General features: G+C 42.1%; 1 protein-coding gene across 6 annotated transcripts; it reads left to right on the top strand.

Annotated features, from left to right (window-relative positions):
- The first annotated feature begins 407 nt into the window (after positions 1 to 407).
- On the top strand, positions 408 to 19,022 carry Trim30d (tripartite motif-containing 30D). Of its 6 annotated transcripts, XM_039101117.2 has the most exons (9): positions 413 to 618; positions 1,472 to 1,668; positions 5,849 to 6,324; positions 9,931 to 10,026; positions 10,649 to 10,879; positions 14,299 to 14,321; positions 15,793 to 15,890; positions 16,151 to 16,177; positions 16,424 to 19,022. In XM_039101117.2, the coding sequence occupies exons 3-9, from the start codon at positions 5,905 to 5,907 to the stop codon at positions 17,014 to 17,016; spliced, it is 1,488 nt and encodes a 495-aa protein (XP_038957045.1). In that variant the 5' UTR covers positions 413 to 618; positions 1,472 to 1,668; positions 5,849 to 5,904; the 3' UTR covers positions 17,017 to 19,022. The 6 variants fall into 6 exon arrangements, 5 of the variants coding, with proteins under 5 accessions (XP_038957046.1, XP_038957047.1, XP_038957045.1 ...); XM_039101118.2 differs by lacking the exon at positions 5,849 to 6,324 and having other exon boundaries at positions 408 to 618; XM_006229917.5 differs by lacking the exon at positions 1,472 to 1,668 and having other exon boundaries at positions 416 to 618.

Genomic DNA, 19,022 nt, shown 5'->3' with positions numbered 1-19,022 from the left:
CCTGTTCTCATCCTGTAAGAGTCCAGCTCCAACCTCAGAGGAACACTGCAGCTTTCTGTCGCTAGTCTTGTTTATCCTTCTCGTTGGGCCACACCTGCCACCAAGGCAAAACCCAGCCAGGAGCTCAGGTGCAGGAGAAACCATGGGGAAGGCTTTCTTTCCATCACAGAGAGATTTCCAGAGGGTCAGGAACTTTTGGGGAGATTTTATCATGAATCAGAACAAGGGACATAACAAGTTCCTTTAGCTCTGGAAAAAAACAAAAAACAAAAAACAAAAAACAAAAACAAAAACAGTCCAAGTTCCTGGAAGGCAGAGCTAATCCAAGGCAACTGACTCCCTCAGGTGGTACAACCCCAGTTCATGATGTGGTTCTACCCCATTGGTTGGTAGTTTTGTAGTTTCATTTTCTCAGTTCCAACCCTCAAAGTCTTAACTTTCATTTCTCTACTGGCTCACCAGAGGACCGGAGTAGTTGACTGAATTCTCAGGACTTAGACTCTGCCCCGGGTTTGCTCCTTTCCACAGATTCAGGGTCACTTGGTTGAGATATGGAGGTGTGAGTTAGTTTTCGACTGCAAGTTTGGAGGAATTTAGAAGACAACACTCTTTGCTCTGGTGAGTTTAAGTTGAAACTGAGAAGGGGAAGGGGGTTGGAGGGGAACTGCTGGCTTCCTGCCGAGTATTCTGGGGATAAGGAGGCAGAGAGAGGGTGGCCTTCAGGAAAACAGTTTTCAAGGTCTGGAGAGGTTCAGTTATTTTTCAAACGGACATCGGTATTTCTTTCTAACTTTTAATTATGAGTTACAACTTTAATCTCCTGCTCCAAGGCAGGCACTGCTCTCCCACAAAAGAAGTAGTATAGCCAGAGTGCTGTTTGAAAACAAAAGTTTAAGATTTCTCTGAGTAATAATGGATTTACCTGTAGTTCTAAGGGCTTATTCCCTTTGCCCTATCTCTGTGATTAGAAGTCTTGATCTCTCTGTAGTCTCCTATTAATTTACTTGTACTATGAAACAATCTATAGGGAATTCCTAATGTTGCTTAAAAATCATTACCATTGCCTGCCTTTTCCCTTGGGCCATATGTGCTATACCTAAATCAAGATCAGCCCATGCTAGCAATTCTGGCTACAAAGAAAGCTGAAACGGAATGATCCAAAGTCCAAGGACCTAATAAGACCAAGTCTAAAGGAAAAAAAAATAGCCAGGGAGTGTAGCTTATTGGTGCAATTAGTGGGCTGGAGGTGCACTTGCAAGTTTGTACCAGACCCTAATTCAATTCCAAGGAAAGAGACAGTGGATGGAGTTCAGAGAGAGAGGGGGGGGGAGGGAAGGAGAGAGAGAGAGAGAGAGAGAGAGAGAGAGAGAGAGAGAGAGAGAGAGAGAGTGTACTTTCTAGAAGTCAAGGCTTTTCTATTCCTGTATAACTCGGGTTGACCTCATGGACTTGTCCTGGGTCGCCTCCCCAGCTGCTGGCATTACAGGTGAACATTACTGCCCCAGAAGAAACAACGAGAGCTCCTAATGGAATTTAGTGACATAAAAGACTGAAAGATGTCTGCTGATAAAAAGATCTAGAGAGCTTGAGAACCATGAAAGTAAAGAAAGGACTTGGAGCAGGGAATCCAGGCTTCACACAAGCTAATGTGGACACCTGAATACACAGGTCAGGCCTTCCTGTGTCCAGGTGAACTTGAGGACTGTCAAGAGTCCATTCATCCCCCTTCCCTTTCCTCTGTCTTGCTTTCCATCAGTTGGGGACACCTGTTTTCTAAGCATAGGAATAACTGTCTTTACTAACATATGCTATGAGATATTAAAATGCACATTTTAGGGTTGCCCAGTCTTAGTGCCAACGACTAAGGCGTACACATTAAATTGCTTCGATACTACTTAGTAAATGAAGCTGGGACAATTAATTTGCAAGACCTATTTGGAAAAGGACCATTTCTTATGTGACGTCAGTACTTTGAAGTTTCATCATTCTTAAAGAAACAGTTTTACTTATTATAGAGTTCAAATACACTGAGTGAAGACCATAGACTAAAATTATAATGAAGTGAATGCATTAAATATTGCTAGTAGCCAAATTAAAGTCTTGTCCCACAGAAGAGGCTAGAGGAAGTATATTTCAAAGTGGACATAACAATCAACTCGTTTGTGTGAGATGTGTAACTGAGAAACTGCTTGTACTCACTTCAGGAAGAGCTGATTCATTTCCTGGTCCTAGGTAATAAATGGGTTCTCAAAGTCAGCATAGCAGTTTTACATCTGGGGAAGAGAGCAAGGAGTCAGAGTTACCAGGAACTTATCTTTCAGGAATTTCAAATGGGTGCCTAGCACAAAATGGAGCTTCCTTGGCCATTACATACTCAAAAACAACAGCAACAAGTACTATCTGTAGACTCTTGTTTGATTTGAACAAACCTAGTTATTGTTTCTTAGTGTTTCTTTTTTTAAAAGATTAATATTGGTGGAATAGTGGAACATTTGAGGGATTATATGGAAACCCAGTGCAATGGAAACTTCCTAAAGTATATAGAGGTGATGCTAATGAGGTCTATTAATAATGGAAGAACCTCAACGGACAATCTCTTGTCACCAAGCAAGGCTTCCAATAGTGGGGCTGGATTGCATTCAATTGAGTTACTGACCAACAGGATCCCATAGAGATCCTGAAACAACCCAGGCTGTTGCTAAGACACCTGTCACTCTATGCAAAATGATAATGGTGGCCCACTTCAGAGGAAAAGCCCACATAACTCATTGAACATGGAGATTCAAGCTGGTGACTACATGAAACCTTTGCCCCGAAGTTCTAGTCTCTGATACAGGAAGGTACTCTACAGGCCACCAAAAGAGGAACATAAACACCAACCCAACCTCAAAATCTTTACCTCGAATCTGTCCTGCCTGCAAAATATGCTAGGGCAATGGTGGCACAGAACTTGTGGGAGGAGCTAACCAAGGAGTATGACTTGAAGGAGCTGACTTGACTAAAGGTCCAGTCGCCAAGAGTGAACACATACCTAGCAACGTTTCAGCACTCAAGAACCAAAGAATAATAGTGCGGATACCTGCAGTAACACCAACCATTATTGGTCTAAAACACACACACACACACACACACACACACACACATGCACGCACGCACGCACGCACGCACACACACACATGGTATTTTGTTTGAGTTGTGTATTTGTGTGCCTGCCTGCGTGCACATACATTTGAAAAAAAGAGAAGACTGTCTGTGGAAGTCAGAGGTACTGGATTCTCTGAAGCTGGAGTTATGGGCATCTGGGAGCTATTACATGTGGGAGCGAGGAACTAAAATTGTATCTTCTGTAAGACCAAGTACTCTTAACCATTGAACCCTCTCTCCAAATGAAGGTAGTATTGGCATTTAACTGATCCACCTTTTCATCTTTGTGTCAGTGTCTTACTAGATATGTGTCTGTTCACCACTTGAATGCCCTGAGCCCAATAATGTCCAAAGAGTCTGTCAGGTACCCTGGGATTGGAGTTACAGACAATTCTGAATCACCTTGCAGGAACTAGGAACAGAATAAAGGATCTCTGAAAGAGCAAGTAGGGCCCTAAACTCATGAACCCTGTCTAGCTCCTCATACAGGTATTTTAACAATATTCATATCCATGAGTGCAGTTATCCTTATATGTAATTATATTATCTTCCATTTCGTTCAATATTTTTATAGTTTTTGTGGGCAGATATTTCATCTTATGTGCACGGTATTTGTCTGCATGCATATATGTGCACCATACACATGTCATGCTGCCAGAGCCCAGAAGGTGTCAGATCCATTGAAACTGAAGTTACAGGGGCTGTGAGAGCTCTATGAGGGCTGGGAACAGAACCACAGTTCTCTGCAAGAGTAGGCAGTGCTCTTGACCACTCAGGGATTCCTCCATTCCATTCCCTGTGTTTCAAATTTAACATTATTTTGCTATTGAGACATTATAGCCTTGAATTTGCCATGCTCTCTCCTCAGCCTCCCAAGAAACCGGATTTAGAGGTCTGCACCACCAAACCATGCTTCCTCCTCCTCCTCCTCCTCCTCCTCCTCCTCCTCCTCCTCCTCCTCCTCCTCCTCCTCCTCCTCCTCCTCCTCCTCTTCTTCTTCTTCTTCTTCTTCTTCTTCTTCTTCTTCTTCTTCTTCTTCTTCTTCTTCTTCTTCCTTCTCCATACACTGTTTGACTGTGGTTGTCTGCATCTGTCTAAGTCAGCTATGGTTGGAGCCTCTCAGAGACAACCACACTAGACTGCTGTCTGCAAGCATAACAAGTATTGTTAATAACGTCAGGGATTGGTGCTTGCCTGTGTAATGGTTCTCAAGTTGGGCCAGGTGTTGGGTGGGCATTCCCTCAGTCTCTATTCCAATACCCTATCCCTAAATTTTTAGCAGCAAGTTATTTAAACCTCTTAGGCTTCCTACAGGTCGAGCACACACTGCACCCACCCAAGAGCTCTCTGGATTCTCAAATGAAACACACACACACACACACACACACACACACACACACACACACACACATACACACTTGCATGCACACAAGCGTGCTAGCATAATTTTGATATGCCTTGACTAGCTCAAGGGCTGGGCAGTTCTAATCCACACCTCCCTCAACCCCCACCCCATGCCTCCCCATTAGTACAAGGTCCTCTTCAGTATTCTCAGCCTAACTTGCTAAATTACTATTTCATCTCTGCTACCCCTGACCCAATTGTGGGAGTGGCCTGAATTTATACAGGGCTGGTTGGCTTTCTTTCCTGCAGCTCCTGTCCCTTTCTGTGTTCCTAGTCCTCACACCCCTCCCTCTGCTCACCCATTGGCCACTAGAATCTTTATTTCCCAGTCAAGACCAACTTGAGGCAGGGGCCTGCAGCATTTTACAAGCAAATGTGGAAGTATCCATGTTAACTGGGAATCCATTAAATCAAGCACCCAACATGCATTTCTTGTAGATAGGATAAATTTGTGGTCAGAAGTTTTGTGGGTGACTTGGTGTCCCTAACGCTCCATTGGGATTCCTGTCTGGCTATAGGAGGTGGACTCCTAAGGTTCCATATCCCCAATGAGCCACGGCTAAGGTCACTCCCATTAAGTTTTGGGCACCTCCCTTATCCCAGGTCTTTGTCTCATCCTGGAAATGCCCCCTACTTCCTCACCCCTGTCCGTTTCAGATTTCCATTCATTCTCATAGCCATCTGTAAATCTCTTCTGTCCCTCCCCACACCTGATCCTGAACCCCCACATTTCCTTCACCATCTGCTCTCCTACCCAGTTTCTTCACTCCATCTACCTATTTTGATTATTTTATTCCCCCTTCTAAGTGAGATTCCTTTATTAGAGGACAATCAGAGAAACCATTGCATATGTGCATTAGGACATAGGAGTGTTCATACTCCATGTCAGCCTGAGCTCTTTCTGGTAAGAAACAGGCAAGAGGGTCAGAGTGAGTCTCACTGACTAGTGCTGACAGTAGAGGAGTGGTGAGAACTATGAAAGGTTTTGGTGCTTTTGGCACTGAAGTTTGTGCCTGGGAAGGATAGGCAAGGATAGAAGGGAGGTCAAACAAGGCTGTTGACAGTAAACTCTGTCTACTCGTCAGTAAAAGAGGATAACATTTTCATACATGAATTTTGCCATTTGGGATGACCTAAAAGTACAGTACTTGAAGTATGGCAAAGTACTACTTTCTATGTCACCAAACCTCCTTCCATATTTCTTCCTTTGTTCTTTTGTGGTCCTTCCTTGGCCTCTGCACAGGGTTCATTCTGATCCTCCATCTCTTACTTGGCCCCTTTCCCCATCCCTATCACATAGGCACCAGTGCAGAAGTGTGAGGAGTCAAGACAGACAGACACAGGATCACAGCAACTATGGCCTCATCAGTCCTGGAAATGATAAAGGAGGAGGTGACCTGTCCTATCTGTCTGGAGCTCCTGAAGGAACCCGTGAGTACTGATTGCAACCATAGCTTCTGCAGAGCCTGCATCACAATAAACTATGAGTCCAACAGGAACACAGAAGGGGAGGGCAGCTGCCCCGTGTGCCGAGTGTGTTACCTGTTTAGAAACTTAAGGCCTAATCGACATGTGGCCAACATAGTGGAGAGACTCAAGGGGTTCAAGTCCATCCCAGAGGAAGAACAGAAGGTGAATGTCTGTGCACAACATGGAGAGAAACTCCAGCTCTTCTGTAAGAAGGACAAGATGGCCATCTGCTGGCTTTGTGAGCGATCTCAAGAGCACCATGGTCACAAGACAGCTCTGGTTGAAGAGGTGGACCATGAGTACAAGGTAAGGAGCAGGAGAATACAGGAAACAAAGCAGAAAACATTAACAGATGGAAAACCACTTTGTGTGACAGGGCACTTACCTGAGCAATATAGACTTGGAACTTGATATATCACTCTACACTCCTTTATATTTTGACTCCTAAATAGAGATGTTGATTTATTCCACTGGAGCATAAGAGAATCTGCCTGGAATACAATTACTAAGATACAAAATATATTTTGGAACTGCTTCTTTAAATTGAGTTGGTGTCCGAGAAATCCAAATCTATAGAAAAAAAGTCCTGCTGATTTATTCTGTGTTTATATCCTTTCAATGTTAATTGATATTAACAATTCATTCAAAGGACCTAACATGCCATCTAGTGACTTTCAACAATGGGGTTAATAAACACATGACACATAGCAGTGAAGAGAATGTCCACGTGGCAGCTGAAACATCAGGGAGGAGAGGAAACTTTCCATAACGAGAAACACAGCAGCAAGTTCTGTGCTTGATCTTTGTTTTCTGTTGTTTGTTTTTGAGACCAAATATAAACTCACAGAGTCTGTGGCTGTATGCACAGGACATAAAAGGGGCTGCACCAGATAGGATTCTGGGACAGGAAGGAGATGTGGACATATGACCCACCTCTAACCCAGAAGCAATCTGTAATTGATAGCTACTTGAAATGAAAAATTATTTTTCTTTAAGGAGTCACGCTGGGGAATAGACCATTCTTAAGGAAAGCCCCATGCCCAGCAGTGGATGTACAGCAATCACAAATGCACTGGGCCCTTAGTAGGAGGTTGTTTCTCTGAGAACATTGTCAGGGCTCTTCCTTCCCTTTTTCTGTTTAGAACTTTATAGGTTCTTTGCTTTTATACCATGGCTTGAGTATTTATAGGAATCTTATGTGTTCAAAACATATGCTCTGCACTTCTTGTGATTTTCATTTAGCTCTTTTTATGGTTTGTTTGTTTTGTCATATTACAGTGTGTTTGCTTTTTATTTCTCTGATTGTATATTCTTTTATTGTGTTATTTCTTACATACCTCTTTGTTTTCTTTTTTAAACTATCTATTGGTTCTTTGTGAATTTTAATCATGTACTCCAATCCCACTCATCTCCACCTCCTTTCCTACCTGCCCTTCACCCTTGCAACCTCCCCACCATCAGTGAAAATAAAAAAAACTCATTGTGAAAGCTGTAGTGTGTCACACTGAGTCCTACAGAATACCCTTTAGTCCACAATTCCTTCCTTGCAAATGTTATTGCAATGAGTCATTGATCTGGTCTGAGGCCTCTGGCTTCTTTTACTTTATCAATACTAGAACCTCACTAGGACTCCTCTCAGATAGCCTGTTGTAGCCCTGTGTCATGATTATCCTGTAGTATTGGATCTATATGACTGGTCCCTTCTTGCACTCTAGCAGTTCATTGATGGGGTAGATGTTGCAGTGGGGCAGTTCTAAACCCTGGGTCTTGGCCTGAACAGTATCTGTGCTGGTCAGCCTGCAGGCTCTCTCACACCTTTGAGTCCCACTGACCAGCAATCCTGGTAACCAGAACCATCTCTATCCTGATGCCCATGTGAGGTACAGGGCCACCTCTCCCAAGTTTTGTTTTGTTTTGTTTTTTTGTTGTTGGTGGTTTTTTTTGCATTTTTTTATTAACTTGAGTATTTCTTATTTACATTTCGAATGTTATTCCCTTTCCCGGTTTCCGGGCCAACATCCCCCTAGCCCCTCTCCCTCCCCTTCTATATGGGTGTTCCCCTCCCCATCCTCCCCCCATTACAATCGCTTTCACTGGGGGCTCAGTCTTAGCAGGACCAGGGCCTTCCCCTTCCACTCTCTCCCAAGTTTTTAAGCTGGTGAGACATGGCCAATTCTCTCACTCTCATGACCCTGTGCCAGTTCTCCTGACTGCCCTAGATGGCAAGGGGTAAAGGGAGGAGGGTGTTTCTCCCTTGTCTGCACCACTGCCCAGCAGACAAGAGGGAGGGTTCTCCTGCTTTCACACCATTAGGGCCAGCTAACCTGCAACACCTACATCCAGGGCCCGCTCTACTGTGCTGCCCAGTCAAGGTGCAGAACCAGCTCTCCTGAGTGCTACAGCAGTTCAGGGGCAGGACCAGCTCTCCTGAGTGCTACAGCAGTTCAGGGGCAGGACCAGCTCTCCTGCTCTCATGACCCAGGGTCAGCTCTCCTGCTCTATGTAGGTGTCAAGGGTCAAGGGTGGAGGAAGGCATCTCTCCCTCAACTATGCTGTCACACAGCAGACAAGTTGCAAGGCCAGCTCTCACCCACTCACACACACACCCGTAAGGCCTGCTTACTAGCACACCCATCATCAGGGTCAGGTCTACTATCCTGCCTAAGTAAGCAGCAGGGCCAACTCTCCTGCATCTGACAGGTAGCAAGGAGTGTAGATGCGTGTGTGTGACTGGGGAGGAGGGGTTAATCGCTCCCTTCTCCATGTCACCTCACAGCAGACAAGTGGCAGAGGCAGCTCTCCCAGCTCACACACTTGGGTCATCTCACCTAATCCCCTGGCACAGGGATTGGCTCTACTGTGTTGCTCAGGAAAGGTATAGGGTCTACTCGCTCATGTGCTGCTGAGAACAGGTGCCTCTGTTTTCTAACAAGAAACACAAGGGTGGAGATCTGGATGGGAGGGGAAGGGAAGTAGTGAGGAACCAGGAGGAGTAATAAGAGGGAAAAACTTAATCAGACTATATTGTATGAGGCTATATTGTATGACTTAGCACTTAAGAGCACAGACTGTTCTTGCAGAGGTCCTGAGTTTAATTCTGAACAACCACATGGTGTCTCACAACCATCTATAATGGAATCTGATGCTTTCTTTTGTTATGCAGGCATACAGACAGAGCACTCATATACTTGAATAAATACTTTTTTTAAAAGGTGCCTTGAAATATATATTGTATGAAAAGTATTTTCAGTGAAAGAAAGAAACTTAACTACAAAAAAGGAATTAAAAGGAGGAAGAAAGGAAAAGAAAAAAAGAATGTTCACGTGGCCAATGAACGTTGTTGCGCAGGTTTTAATCCTAGAGCTGAGGCAGGTGACGCTCATCGGTCTCAGTGTTCAGGAGCATACCTGTCTACACAGTAGCTACAGGCAAGCCAGGGCTGCACAACATGACCCAGTTAAAAAGTAGTGCAGGTGTCAAACACCACGTTTTAGGGGCATGTGATGTATGTGTGTGTGTGTGTGTGTGTGTATATATATATATATATATATATATATATATATATATATATATATATATATATATATATATATGATCAGAAAACTAACAAAAGGGTCCTGGCTTTCTAATGCTAGAAGCAAAATAAAAGGTTTCTACTGAGTGGGATGACTGACTTAGAGAGATTTTTCTGTCTTTGTCTGTATGGGAATGGTGGGTAGAAAATACAAAAATCAATCGAACCATAGACTTTTAAGACTTTCATATTTTATGTATATAAATATTGACACGAGTTTTTCAAAAGAGAACAGTCTTAGGCTTCCAGGCTTTCCTGAAGAGTTTCTTGACCTTTGCTTAGGGACAGCAGTCCTACTAATCACACAACTTGACTCTGCTACAATTCTTTTCTCACAGGAGAAGCTGCAGGATGCTCTGCAAAAGCTGATGGAAAAAGAGAAAACATGTGATGAATGGCAGGATGTCATTCAACAGCAGAGAACTTACTGGGAGGCAAGTGGGGACCCTTCTTAAGGGAGTCAGCCTGATGCCCAGGAGGGACCTGGTCAAGAAGCTACTGGGATCTTTACCTCTTGGGATTTCATGAGGCCAAGAGGCCTTGATTACTCCTCCTTATTGGTTCCTCTGGAGCTGGAGATGCAGAGTCAGTGTATCACAACTGAGCTGGGCTCTGTGAGGAGCTGGCATCATGGAGGGTACTTGGTCAGAATGACTGCTGGGTCCAACTCCTGTGGTACCTTCTGAAACTCCAAATGTTCTGAAATATACTTGGGAATAGGCCACAGTTCTATTCTCAGGGTTTAGCTTCTCTTAAGAGTTCAGAGGTGGAATGAAAAGTATTGCAGGGAGGACAAGTCTCTTAGACGACTGTTTGAAAACTGAGTCACATTCAGTCATCCCACTCTGGCTCACGTGACCTTGGTAAAAGTTACCGAAGATTTTTGTTTTGAAATATCCTGAACAGATATTAAAAGGAAACTTATGCTTCCCTAAAAATCCCTACCCTTTCCCAAGCTCAATTCCCTGTAAAAGCTCCCCACCCCGAACAGTGTTTCTCTATCTCCCAGTCCCATTTGGACAGACTGAACTTCTCTCTTTTTTCTTACCCCTAAAGAACCAAATACAGAGTGATATAAAAAATGTTCAAATAGAGATTAACGGGCTAAGAGAGCTCCTGGACTCCAAGGAGAATGAAGAGCTGCAGGAGCTGAAGAAAGAGAAAGAAGATGTTTTTCAAAGGCTGGAAGAGTCTGAAAATGAGCTGGTGCAGCAGAGGGAGTCCGTGAGAGACTGCATCTCAGATGTAGAACATCAGTTGGAGCTCTCAACTATGGAAATGCTCCAGGTAATACTACAGGAGAAACCAATGTCTGAGTGTCAGGGGACATGGAAGCCATTGCCCTCCCTCAGTGCTGCTGTGTTCTTCCCAGTGACGCTCTTCCTATAGTCTTTTGTGACTCAGGTTCAGAAGCTGGGGAAATCATTGCATGCATGAATGTCAAGAGGAAATGGTATTTTATTATTTTATTATGTACAGTACTAAAACTGAACCTTGGAGAGAAGAGCTGTTGGATCATGGGTAGATATTGTTGGGGGTCCAGGAATCCAAGCACAAACAACACGAACACTGATCTCACACAGGGATAGTTTATTGAGCATTCACCTAAGGACTAATCAGTCAGGGCCATAAATCAGACTTTGGAGCTGATTGTGACAACAAGTCTGAATCCTACAAGGCTTTTAAGCCTGAAATCCACAAATACCTGTCACAAGTTATTCCACCAGTCAGGATCTGGAGATAGGGGACAGCCTTAGGAGCATGTCTTTGTTGTACATTTATTCTGCTCTCATTAGTTAGGGTATTCAGTTGTGGCAGGGGACTTGCCTTCCCTAACATTCATGTCTTAACTTGCCAACCAGGATGCCAGTTACCCATGTACACATCTCTGTCTGCCATGTAGGATGTCAATTACCAGAAAGTTATTGGAAACCTAAAGCTTTACTCAACCTTCATTAAAAATGGAGGTCTTATTCCAAATGCCTTTTTTTTTTTATTAACTTGAGTATTTCTTATATACACTTCGAGTGTTATTCCCTTTCCCGGTTTCCGGGCAAACATCCCCCTAATCCCTCCCCCTCCCCTTCTTTATGGGTGTTCCCCTCCGCATCCTCCCCCCAATGCCGCCCTCCCCCCAACAATCTAGTTCACTGGGGGTTCAGTCTTAGCAGGACCAAGGGCTTCCCCTTCTACTGGTGCTCTTACTAGGATATTCATTGCTACCTATGAGGTCAGAGTTCAGGGTCAGTCCATGTATAGTCTTTAGGTAGTGGCTTAGTCCCTGGAAGCTCTGGTTGCTTGGCATTTTTGTACATATGGGGTCTCGAGCCCCTTCAAGCTCTTCCAGTTCTTTCTCTGATTCCTTCAATGGGGGTCCTATTCTCAGTTCAGTGGTTTCCAAATGCCTTTTTATATTGGTGCAGGTATCCCTCTTGTGTTGGAGTCCATCCCAGGAGCAGCTTTAAAGGCAAACCATAAAACTCATACACAGATACAGGGAGTTCTGTCGGGCAATTAATTCTAGTTTAAACTTATTGTGGTTTAATTACCCAAAGCAGTTCTAACTGACTTCTATTGTGATTGCTTCTCAAGAACTCCAAAGCACAAACCATAACAATATTCACTCAACTTGGAGATGAAAAGTTTCCTTGTAATAGCACATGAGAAAGTTTCCTTGTAATATTAGTACCACATAAAATGACTGACTAGTCAGGCAGCAGTAATAGCCTTAACAGTTAATAGCCTTTTGTATTTCTAAGCATGCGTAAAGCACATTTGCAACTGTCAAGTTAGTCACTTCATCAGAATTTGAAAGTAGTGGAGATTACTTCTACTTTTACCTCCCCACTGCCTCTGATTCCAATGGGAGTGGGGCTTGTGGTTCCATCCAGGAACTCAGAGAGGTTTCCATGCTTCTGTCTGCCAATGCCTGACATGAAAGGTGGCTTTGTTATCTATACAGGCATACAGTTTGTAGTGTATTTGATCTCTACCACATTTTTAAATTATTTATATCAAAGTCATATTCTGGTTGTGAACATCACTGTGGAAATTTGTTTTTTCATTGGAGTTGTCCATCTTGTAGACTTTGGAGGTTCTAGAAAATTTTCATACTCCTTTGGTTTCTTTGTTTCCATTTGTTAACTTAATTACAACAGAAAATATTCATATATTCATGTTAGATAGAATTAGATAAAGTATTCATATTAGATAGAATTATCCATTTATGCCTAAACTGAGCTAGTTTACATACATACTAACCTCACTTCACCATATACATACCAACACACTTCACAATCTTGAAACTTTATCTCTTGACTAATGAAGCTGCAATTGGTCTCTACCTCCAGGCCTTGCTGCCCACCATTCTGACCTTTTACTGTTGTGAGATCAAATATGTATTTAGTATTTTTTCTGCTCCCAGCTGGTTTAGTGTAGCATAAATTCTCAGAGTTCAGACAAGTTATGACAAATGACAATACCTCTTGCTTTTAAACATCTAATATTTTACTACATGCTGATCATGTCATTTTTATCCATTCATCTGCTAATTGGTCCTTCAATTGCCTCTCTATTTTATCTACTATAATAATGATTCAGGAGACGTGAGCATGCAGAGTTCTTCAAGAGGACAAATTTGAACATCGGAAGTCATCTATAACTAGAATAATCTGTGCTCTCAAAGAATCCCTTTTACTATGGGATCTGTTGATAGGTTATTTGTCCACCGGTGAACTGAGTTAATCCAAGCCAGATTAGAATACATTAAAGGCAGGTTACTTGGGAAGCTGAGGTACCTACTTAACATATCAAAGCGGGCCTGGCCAGTCAGGTCTGTCCTCAGTAAGCCCATATGAAAGAGCCAAATTAATATTGGAAAGGAGAAAAAGAAGTTATATTAAGTGTGGCTACTTTAGAAGAGGAACAAAGATTCATAAAATTGTGCTGTCCTTTGTCTGGTTCCCTAAGTGAGATGAAGGTTTAAATAGAGAACCAAGGATATGCACATATGAGTAGTCCAGGTCAAGGTGGGGTCCTGTCCATCATTCTTCTATCATGATCTGGGTTATAGTGTCACACTTTAAGGTGGTCGGAAAAGTAATTACAACTGTTTGAAATTTTTTAAGGAGACCAGCTCTTCCTCTGGCTAAAGTTGTTTTCCTTCTCCCAATGTGAGATCCTTGAGAAATTCGCATTTCTTTGGAATCGTAGTTTCAACAGTTTGATAGTCAAATTCTTTCCTGCTAGGCCAATTGCAGAGAAAGAGGAAAAATTAAAGGAGGGATGAGGAGGATGGGGTTTGAAGAGATCTGGTTAGCTGGTTTTAAGTATCAAACATTCTAAGCTTATGGTCCCATTGGATTCCTCAATATTAATATATCAAATCATATTTAAATGATTAAAAGAACTTGGAACTCAGCTTCTCGTATTCATGAGTTTCCAGTAAGGTAATGAATATCTAACATGTAGCATGAGAAGGGCCACTTGTTTATGTGTTTAATTGTATGCACATAAAAACCTATGTAAGCTTTCAAACAATAAGTGAAATAAAGAGCCGTGCAGGGTATTTGTATCATGTAATGGGGAACTATGGGTGACTCATTTGATTCTCTTTTGACTTTGTCTCTTTGGCCAGTAAGAGTGTGACCAGGATTTGTAAGAACAAGAAGAACATGTTATTAACAGTGTTTTCTCCTTCTCCCTAGAGTGTGGAATATGTCCTGAGAAGGTATGTCTGAACTGAGAGGGAAGGATAGCCCTATTGTGTGGTAAGAATTATTTAATATTCAACTAGAATAAATATTTCTGGGGTTTTGAAAAATTTACACTTAATGCTATTCTGAAGTTCTAGTAAGAGGAACAAGAGGGAGGACAAAGGCAAGGTCTGAGCATTTTGTAACTATTGAGAAGAGATTAGGTTCTCTTTTAGGGGACTAGGTTATAGAGAGCTATTGAGCTAGATCAGTAGGGAGATGAAGCAAATGGGCCTACAGGTGCTCTTGGACTCCTTCCTAGTGGATACATCATTCTCTCCACGCTGTGTGTTTGTAGCTAGCTCTGGATCTGCCGATAACAAGTGCAAATAGGTAATGTATGTCCTCTGTGTCTGCAATATTCACAAAGTTATATAGTGGGAAAATTTTCTGAGAATTCTGTGTGCTTCTCCTGGGGATAGAGGAGAGCCAGCTTTCCTTTGTGGTTGCATTTTAGAGTTTTAAAAAGGAGACTTGACTCTGTGGGTACAATATTTTGGCAGTGGTGAAACAACAGCTGCAGTGGACCACATAGTTCACAGGGCTGTGGAAAGCCTCCCCCCTTGTATGTAAAGTGTCCCATCCCAGCTGTCAGCATCAAGCTCCCTTCGAACATATGGAGCTTAAGTCAACCTAAGTGTGGTTCTCCTGTTTCCTTTTCCAAATTTTGTCATCTTAACAAGACAACTTGAAGAAGTAGATGCTGGCTGGCAGTGTGCTCATTGACAAAAGTGTTTGAAAGCTTGGCTTTCTTCAGATGGCTCTATGACTATTACACCAGATTCTTGAAAACCCACCTTCCTTCCTTCCTGCCTGCCTTCCTCCCTTCCTTCCTGCCTGCCTTCCTCCCTTCCTTCCTCCCTTCCTTCCTTCCTTCCTTCCTTCCTTACCTCCTTCCTTCATTCATTCATTCCTCACTTCCTTCCTTCCTTCATTTCTTTCTTTCTTTTTCCCATGTTTCTGTTGACTCATTTATGGGTCTTTTTTTTCTGTTTTGATTTTTCAGACAGGTTTCCTCTTTGGAGCTCTGGCTTTCCTGGAACTCACTGTGTAGAACAGGTTGCTTTTGAAATCAGAAATCTTCCTGCCTCTGTCTTCTAAATACATGTATCATCATTCCCAGCCCACACATAATTTTTCTACTACTTTAGTTTGATTTTTTGAAATGCACTAATTCTCATATAAAAGAGTTCTAGGAAAGGAGGAGGCAAAGTGGAAGAAGCACATTGTATGAGTGTGAAGTTAAGGCACTCTGCTTGTTTGAATAAGACAGCCAGTAAGTGGGCAAGGTCATAAGTATGCCACTGTACAATTAATAGTCTACCTTCTCTCTTCCTTCTCAGAATTCTCAGGAGAGTTCAAGGACATCTATTTGTAGAATGACAGGGAGTCAGTGGTAGTCAAATGTCAAAGGTTTGAGACATGGAGGTCAATTTTTGTCCCTAGGAGTCAGACCTTGAAACTGAAACTGCCGGATATTATCTCAGAAAGAAGAAGAAAGTTCCAAGCTCCAGATTTGAAAGGCATGCTGCAAGCATTTGAAGGTGAGGGCAGCTAAATTCTGTGATTCGTTGTGTGATGCTAGTTGTGACTAAGCTGCATATGGAAGAAAATAAGGATTCTGAATGTGGGGAGAGGGACTCAGGAGAGCAGATAGTGTGTCCCTGTGATATCACAGTAGATGATGGGAAATCATCATTCATCTCATTCTATTTTCCAAACCTTCCCTTATCTGAAGAAGAGATGGGTTTTAATGGTTGATTCCTTTGCTTGTACTTACTACTTGGAACTTTGATCATTTCAGGGCTCATGGATATCCAGCGATACTGGGGTAAGGAGAAACCACAGCACCATAAGCCCCTTTCCTCTCAATATCTTCCAGAGTGTATTTCTCTGTTAAGTCTCATGTTTCATGTAGCTATGCCCACTATGCACAGCAATCTGCCTCTCTTTGACTTTAAACAAGGCTTCTCCACATTTCCTTTCTCCTTCTTATGTTTTTGTTGCTTAAACTACAAATAAGGCTCTACCATCTATTTCATCTGACTCAAAATGTATATGTCTCATTTTTCTGCAGTTCATGTAACTCCATGTCAATATAACAAGGAAATCGTTTCCATTAACAAAAATAAAGGACAAATACAATGTGCAAGTCACTATAGGAGGAATCGTCAAGTTTCTGAGACTTTCCATTTAGGCGTCGTGGGATATCCAGCTATTCAGTCAGGGAAGCACTACTGGGAAGTAGACGTGTCTACATGTGATGCCTGGCTCCTTGGATTAAGTGATGGAAAATGTGCTCAACCCCATTTAATGGGTGAAATGGGCTTCAAAATGAAACTTAATTCTAATTTTAACCAAATTGAAATGTATCAGCCTAAATGTGGCTACTGGGTTATAGGGATGAAGGATAGGTCTGTATACAATGCCTTTGATGAGTGCTCTATCACCCACAATCCTAGTGTCTTGGTTCTCTGTCTGCCTCATGCTCCCAGTCGTGTTGGAGTTTTCGTGGACCGGGAAGCTTGCACTCTCTCATTTTATGATGTTTCTAACTCAGGAGCTCTCATCTATAGGTTCTATTACCCTTCCTTCCCTCATAGAGTCTTTCCATATTTTAATCCTTTGGAATGTTTGAAGCCAATGACAGTATGTGGACCACCCTCTTAAGCTCTCACCTACATCTACGCAGTGCCCCAATGTGTGGTGTATCCCATGTACCAGAGCTTCCCTGCATCATTTTAATTTTTTTGTCTTGGGTTCTTTATTTTAATGACCTTCACGTATAACTACAAACCAGCATGGATTAATTCCCTTGATCCACCTGCTTCTCTACTCACAAGATGATTACTGCCATTTGTCATTTCCCATATTCCCAAAGAAAATGATTATTTCCTCACTAAGTGAAATCGAGCCTCTGTTAAGACCATCTCTGTAGCATCACAGTCAAAAGAATGACTCATAGCCAACAATGTCTTAGAGAACTTGAGAGAGGCCCCAGAAAAAAAAAAAACAGAGGACCTTTTACCTCAAGTACATTTTGTTTCCTGGATTGGCTTGGATGTGATTTTGTACCTCCTGCAACAAACATTTGCATTCAACTTACTCGATGTGTTTTCTCTTGTTGGATGTCAGAACATAGCTACAGAATCCATCCTTGTGAAAGGATATGCTAAGTGCTGGCCTCAATGCACACTGATTCTAGACATGGGCTGTGCTTTGCTTCCCTGATTCCCCAGATATAATCTATAGTATAGTGCAGACAATCGTGTTTAAATTCATCTGTCCTGAGAAAGTTGTGTGAAAGGGTTGCTCTGTTACTATTTACTATATGCTTACTGGCATTTATTTACATGTTTTTATGATTCTCTTTCTCCAAACTCAAAGAACCTTTCTTAAATTGTTGCTTTCCATTGTACATTCATGTCTAAAAGCACAGTGAAACTGAAGTAAAGATGTCTGCTGAAGTCCCTCTATCCTAGACTGTCTTCAAACCCCAGGTCTTACAGACAGAACTATCTCGGTCCACAAAGGTAGATACACCTTACTTTTTGTGGTGCCAGAGATACAAGCCAGGGCTTCATGTATGCTTATGGGTTGCTCTACCACTGAGTTGCTTACCTGAGCTCTATCACTTCTCCACAAACGTATTATTTTTGTCACTGACAATAGATGAAAGTTCTTTTCCAGCTTGTCTAGCAGTTTAGAAAATTATATATAGGAGTCTCTGACTAAGGAATGGACCCTTAGCAGGAGGTCAGTTTAACCACAATGCTTGTGTTTCATCAAAAAGTTAAGAAGGAAATCTCTCAAATGATACTCAGTAAGACCATGTGTTTAGAGTATCCAGGTTCTAATCCAAGCTCCTCACATTGCAATGCAACCCTGAATAACATCCTCTTGAGCTTGCATTTGCTCGTTTTCTTTTCCTTTTGTTTCATTTTTCTGGTTTTGTTTTTCAGTTTTGGTATAAATAGTGTGCCTATATTGCAGGTCATTGCAGGTCTTAAATTTGAAATCTTTAGAAGGCTCTGAGGGTCAAAGTCCTTTCACCTATGAGAAACGAACTGAGTTCGTTTACTCAGACCCTCCTGGCTGAAGGAGGCAAACAGCTCCGATAGATTTTCCTCTCAGCACACAAATATGTTACAGAACACAAAGGATGAAGCACATGCAAAATGAAAGGGGATTAGGTAATTTTTAGTAAGAGAAGTTCAATACTTATACTGCAACCCCTGCACATTCAGTGGGTGGTGTTTGTGCTGATTACTGAGAAGATGTACTGTACTGATGTTCTATGGCACAGTGTGTGATGGGGAAACTAAGTTACAGCTCTTCTTGTGTCTTGGTGTTAGATCCTGGGAATTGCCACCAAGATTACTCTAATATGTTGTGGATATCTATTTTTGGTTGGTTTTACACTTATTTTTTGAGAGGATATTTGTCTTGCTGTATTCATTATTAAATAAGTTAAATTCTATGATTTTCCATTTTATAATGAATGATAATGATGACAATGATACACATCACTGTGCCTTCTGTTATGTTGTGAAATGTAAACAATAGATTTTTTCTAGGAACTCATATTCCTTCCAGCATGTAAGAATTATTGAATATGGTGTCTATTTTTCCTCCCGTTTGATGTGACCATAATAAAGTATCATTGGAATGACAAA

Source organism: Rattus norvegicus, chromosome 1 (assembly GCF_036323735.1).
Source record: "Rattus norvegicus strain BN/NHsdMcwi chromosome 1, GRCr8, whole genome shotgun sequence".
Lineage (NCBI taxonomy): Eukaryota > Metazoa > Chordata > Mammalia > Rodentia > Muridae > Rattus > Rattus norvegicus.
The sequence above is the reverse complement of the archived record's forward strand: the minus strand, read 5'-3'. Positions and strand labels throughout refer to the sequence as shown.

Excerpts from the sequence above, each read along its gene's own strand:
- Trim30d (XM_039101117.2), top strand. The coding sequence starts at position 5,905 with ATGGCCTCATCAGTCCTGGAAATGATAAAGGAGGAGGTGACCTGTCCT. Across the intron at positions 6,325-9,930 it reads AGGTGGACCATGAGTACAAG|GAGAAGCTGCAGGATGCTCT; the intron begins GTAAGGAGCAGG and ends CTTTTCTCACAG. Across the intron at positions 16,178-16,423 it reads GGATATCCAGCGATACTGGG|TTCATGTAACTCCATGTCAA; the intron begins GTAAGGAGAAAC and ends ATTTTTCTGCAG.